The sequence below is a fragment of the Gavialis gangeticus genome, unplaced genomic scaffold (genome assembly GCF_001723915.1).
Source record: "Gavialis gangeticus isolate Ggan-Ray unplaced genomic scaffold, GavGan_comp1, whole genome shotgun sequence".
In the NCBI taxonomy this organism is placed as follows: Eukaryota; Metazoa; Chordata; order Crocodylia; family Gavialidae; genus Gavialis; species Gavialis gangeticus.
The window spans coordinates 62,106,796-62,112,444 of record NW_017729031.1 but is presented as its reverse complement, the minus strand read 5'-3'; the positions used below and the strand labels follow the sequence as shown (position 1 = coordinate 62,112,444).

The following is a 5,649-nucleotide window of genomic DNA, read 5'->3' as shown; positions in this document are numbered from 1 at the left end:
CTCAGGCTAAGTATAGACAGTTAAAAAGCCTGAGGCTGAATTGATTCAGTCTTTGCAGGTTAGTTTAAGCTGCATATTGAACCCATAAGCAAATGAACAAACATTCACTCTTGATTCAGGAAATGCAGCCACGTGCCATCACTGGCTCAAGCTAGCAGCCAGGGGCACAAGAGCATGGCACTCTGGCATGTAGCCAGCATGTTTGCTTCCTCTTCCTGCTGCCCCTAAGTTCTCTGGGATTTGCAGTCCAGGCTTACAGTAGCAGGACTCCGCAGGGTCGCTCATCATTTCCTCTTCTTGCTTCCAGGTGCCTCTGGGATTTGTAGTCCACAGTTGCAACTAGCAGTAAGTAAACAGGGCAGGAAAGCTCCGTACTCAGGGGAAGGGAAGTTTAACCCTCCTCCCTGGTCCCAGACCCCAGCATGGGTTTGCCTGGGGGGACCAGTGAGCCAGCCCTCACTGCCACTGCTCCAGCTAGGGAGCAGAAGGGCAGGGTGTGAGCTCTGTTCTCTGAAGCAGACAGCACAGCCAACCCAGGGCTGCCAAATCCTGGGATGCTGGGGTCTCTGATTTAACTTGAACCAGAAAAGGGTCTGCGACAGAAATTGCATAAACTGGTTTGACATAAATCAGTTAAGTCTGATACTACATTCAACCAGGTTTATCTTAAGCCAGTTTCAGCCATTTTGAAACTGGTCTATGTGCACCAAACTTCTATTCTGTTATAGGTTGAGACCAGTTTCTGATCACTCAAACCAGTTTGTGTAACTTTTGTCCCTAGTCTCAGTGTTCCGTATGTTGTACAAAACTCAGTGAGAGTTTAGCAGTTCACAGGAGTGGCTGGGGCAGACACTCAAAAAGCCTGAGCCTGAACTGATTCAATCTTTGCAGGTTAGTCTAACCTGGCTAGACTGAATCAGTTTGTAACTGCAGAGGCATCCCCGCTGGACTGAAGAAATGCAGGCGCATTCCTGCAGTGGCTCAGGTTTGAAGCTGGGGGGGTGCTGAACAGCCCTCCCTTCCCTTCCCTTCCACAGTGTTGAGTTGGGGGGGGCGTGGCCAGGCCCCAGTGGGATGCTCTGATTAGGGAGGTGTGCCCCCCACCTTGCTGCTCTTGACCAGTGACAGAGCCAGTAGGGAGTTGCACAGCATTTACTTAGGTGGTAGGGAGTTACATGGGGAAGTAACACAGTGTTTATCAGCCCATGAAGAAAACAAAGACCTCTCTCTTTAGTTCATGTCCTTTTAGCTCCAAAAAGCCCTGAACGGACACTGTCCTGTGTGCCTTTGTCCTGCCTGCCTTACACAGACACCTCTCAGCATTAGATAGCATACCACAAGCTGGCTATTGTCCATGTGTGGGGGGGAGGAATTCCTGCTTGCGCAGGGAGTGGTGAGGGTCGGGGGCAGAGGGGCAGGCATGGGGAAGTTAGACAAATACTGCTACGCTTGCCGTCTCTGCTGAAGCTCCAGGCAGGAAGCAGGGAGGAGATGGGGGGTGGCAGCCCACCTCTTGTGAGCAGAGAACTCCGCCCAGGGCTGCAATGCATCCGGGATGCTGGGGGACTCTGGTTTAAGTTAAACCAGGAAGGGGTCTGGGACAGACATTGCATAAACTGGTCTGACCCAAATCAGTTGTCTGATACTAAATTCAACCAGGTTTGTCTCAAACCAGTTTCAGCCATTTTCAAATTGGTTTACGTGCACTGAACGTCTGTTCTGTTACAAGTTTAAACCAGTTTCTGATCACTTAAATCGGTTTATATGTAATGTCTGTCTCTAGCCAACGAGGTCAGATGAGGGGGGTTGTGCATAGCTTTGTGCAGGGTAAAGCCGTAACATGTCCGTTAAATTGGAGCTTGTTGCAAGACAGTTAAGGTGATGACTGTACACCAGCAGCAGTTCATGAAGAAAATATGTTAAAAGCAAGCAGGATCACTTGGAGAAAGCACATGCAGCAGCATCTGTTACCCTGTTAACTGTATATCTCCTGCACTTCCTTTTGCCTTCTTTCTTGTGGTGTTCAGAAGCTACAAGAAGTGAGTGGAGTTATACTTTGCTCTTCTTTCTGGCCATTTGCCTTCCATTTGACATGGCTGCCAATAAGCTGTTTTTATAGTTTATGAGGGGAGCATGAGGGTTAAGATACTTGATGCTTCCAGTATTGGTAGTCTTCACCAGGTCAGCTACATTTTGGCCCAATATTCATTTAGCATAACTGGTTGGTTCCATGGGCTTATTTAAATTGCTTGTGCTTTTAATTGCATTTGAAAGTTTGTCTAAGTCTATCCCAACCATGCAGTTGGTTCAATAAAAAATATTGCCCACAACAATCCTTGCCTCTTGCACATTTCCTGGACCACCATGGCTACCACCTAACTTTGGTACTGTGTTGTGTTAATAAGTGCCTAGCACTTGCTGTTTCCAGTGTGATCATTGAGAGGTCATCTTCCACTTGTGAAAATTGGACTGCTTTTATTTAGAACTTTAGTAATTCCAGCCGTGACACTATGTTTTACTAGGGCTGTCTGGAAAGCATGCTGTTTTGCCAAAACAGGCATATGTTTTAAAAGCTGCTTTATTAGACTGGAGAGTTCGGGAGAGTTTGGCAAAACATGCTTAGTAGTGTGGTGGGCAGCCTATACAGCTCAGGTGTAGGTGAGCTATGTTTAAACCTCTCTTCCCAATTAGTCTGTTTTGCTTTCAAATATGTTTGAAAACAATTTTTGGGTCCATGAATAATTAGTATTTTGGGCAGGTCGCATTTTCCATCTGAGAACTATTTTGTTAAATTTTCTGAATTTTCTATATTATCTATGCTGTCTAGTATATTATGGGTTGAGCATAATTGTGCATGTTCCAAAAAAAGAAAAAACAAGTATCACAATGATTGTCCTGTTTCAATTAAACTGTCAGGGAACCAAAAGTACACTTAATGTAATAGAAGTCTAATCATACAGAATATAAAGTAAAGGAAAGTAATTTATCATACAAAAATAGAAATAGAAAAAACAAATACTGAATCTCCAAACAGCTTAAATTTTCACATGAAAATGTCATCTAAGCAAGCTGAGTCAAAGGGGTGTCAGTGCTTGCCTTGAAAGACGATACTTATGCTTAAATGATTTAGTGTGACAGTGTATAGCTAACATTTGCCAGATCACAAGTGATCATCAGTGGTTTAGTCTGAAAAGGAATTAAATACCTAGAACCTAAAATGATTTTTAATATGGGCCTGTGAGTTTGCAATATTTAGTATTCATGCATTTTACTAACAACTGCGATGTAGCTAATTTACCTTGATCTCTCAATAATTCAGTGCTAGAAGACAAGAATGTGAGAGAGGTGATTATATATTGACGCAGTTTTCTGCAAAAGACAGGGATGGATGTAGAATACATTTTATAAAGAAATTCACACATTGTGAGAATCAAACGATATGAATAATGAAACTATAGTTTATCTTTTGGTTGGTTAATTAAGGTACAGGATTGGGAATAAGGTGAAATATTTACATCCGAGCAAATTACTTTCCATGTCATCTGTGACAACTAAGTTTTGCTTGACCCATTAAAATTTTTTCTTTCTAAAATAACATTTCATCACCTTTTTTTCTTTATCCATCATTTCTATTCATCTAATTATCTTTTAGGCTTTTTTGTATTACAGCATGTTTTGGCAAGCAAAAAGCTGTGGAATCCTTATCTATTGATGAGTGGGAAAAATAACTGAAAATAAACTTAATGCTGCTTGGGGCAGCAATCAGCATATTTAAGAGAGAGAGAGAGAACTAGAAAAACAAGATGAGTGTTATTGTGCATGCAAGGTTATATATAATCTGTTGATTATGGCTGAACCCTACATTGTGACACAAATACACACATTTCTGTGGTTAGCAGCAGTTTCCATCACACTGCACATTCTGGGCATTTTTTGCTGAACCTGATCCTTTATTCACAGTGCATAAGTAGTAGATTTAAAAAGTAAAATGTTGGTTCTAGAAGTGGATATTGTAGTTTTAGTTCTTGCCATCAATATTGTCTGTCCGTTTTACAGGTATGAAGCATCCATTAACTCCTGACCACATCTTTGAAGATGGAATTATGAATCCATCAGCTTTACTACGGGGCTTTGAAGAAAAGGGAATGAGGAATGATAGACCAGACTGTCAATTAAGTAAAGAGAAAAGGAAGATACTCTTTTCTTTCTGTGAAGTATGCAATATACAGCTGAACTCTGCAGCACAGGCTCAGGTTCATTACAATGGGAAGTCTCACCTGAAAAGAATGAAGCAGCTGAATAATGGAAAACTACCTACAAACACAACTCCTGGCACTTTGTTTGCAAGCACAAGCACAGGTACATAATGAGAAATACTGATTTATGGTCAGAAAAACTACACTTCCAGAGAGGGAGCTAAGCTTTTTATATAACTTCATATGAATGTTTTATAACGCATGATAATTGTGCTTTGTTGTTGTTGTTATGCTTGATGCAGTCACATTCACTGCTTATATATTAATTACCGTAAAGTGTAAGATGGCAAGTGGGACCAGATTTTTATTTTGTCAAAAAGAAACAGTTCAAAGGCTCACTTTCTGCTCTAACAGCGATGTTTACATCTTATGCCAATGTGAAAGGTGAATCAGGGAAAATACATTTTCCTTTTTTGTTGTACTTAGTCTACCTGTTTTGCCATTTCAACAATTTTGGAACGTTCAAAATTTGACAGTGCAGCATAAAGGAAATAACCTTTTCTAAAAAGATGCCCCCATAGACATTTGTTCTGTTTTGTGTTAGTTCAAACTTTGTCTACTCTTGGGAAGATAATTGTTCTGGGAGGAGTAGTGAAATGATTATGCTGACATCGCAAGGGTATGTGTCGCAAGGGGCAGGGGTTAGGGGGAAGAGAGAGCAAAAGAGAACTGAACAACAAAGAAGTGTAAGGGATGGTTTAGTCTCATAAAATCCAGGACTATAAGCCCACAGAGGTTGGTAACATGTTTAGAGCTAGATGATGGTGGAGGGGTGGGGATCTCCCAAAACTTACATACGTTTTAAAAGCTTCACAATAAGGAAAAGCACATTAACTGTATATGGCAGAAGGAATTTCTTTAAGTCAGTGGTTCTCAGCCTTTTTAGACTCAAAACACCCTTTATTAGACTCAAAGCAAATGCCAACATTTTTTGGGCTACAGATAAATAATAGAGCAGCTCTCCTGTTGCAGAGAACTTGGACCACAACAGATCAGGATGTTTTTGACACTGTGGATTCCTATTTGTAATCTCTAGATTTATCTTGCAAAACGCATGTAGACATTGGCATACCTAACAGTGCTAACAGTGTGAAGCAACCTTAAAAGAATCTCGCAGTTTGTAGTGGAACAAGGGGCTGGGTGCCACTTAAGGAGACGGGGGTAAGGTAGAAGGTGCCTCACTCTGGGGCTACTTGCCTTACTTGGCTCATTACCTGCCTCATTGCTTGACTCTGACATACATTTGAGGCTGAGGCAATGTGTGTCATAGAGCACAAGGGTTTCTGGGAATCATAGGTTTTTAGCTCAGTACTGAAGTGTGCTGCTTCTGCCCCTGATTATTTTTCCTGCCAAATTTGCTGAATTTTTTCCCCTTTTTTGTCCTCTAGGCATA

The 5,649-nt window shown here is 41.6% G+C and overlaps 1 protein-coding gene across 2 annotated transcripts in view; it reads left to right on the top strand.

Annotated features, from left to right (window-relative positions):
* The first annotated feature begins 3,998 nt into the window (after nt 1-3,998).
* Nucleotides 3,999-5,649, top strand: part of ZNF385B (zinc finger protein 385B) — a 363,103-nt gene continuing 361,452 nt past the window's right edge. For both annotated transcript variants that reach the window (XM_019523035.1, XM_019523034.1), the window contains exon 1: nt 3,999-4,359. In XM_019523035.1, coding sequence (XP_019378580.1) covers nt 4,059-4,359 — 301 coding nt within the window. In that variant the 5' untranslated portion in view covers nt 3,999-4,058. The remainder of the gene's footprint in view (nt 4,360-5,649) is intronic.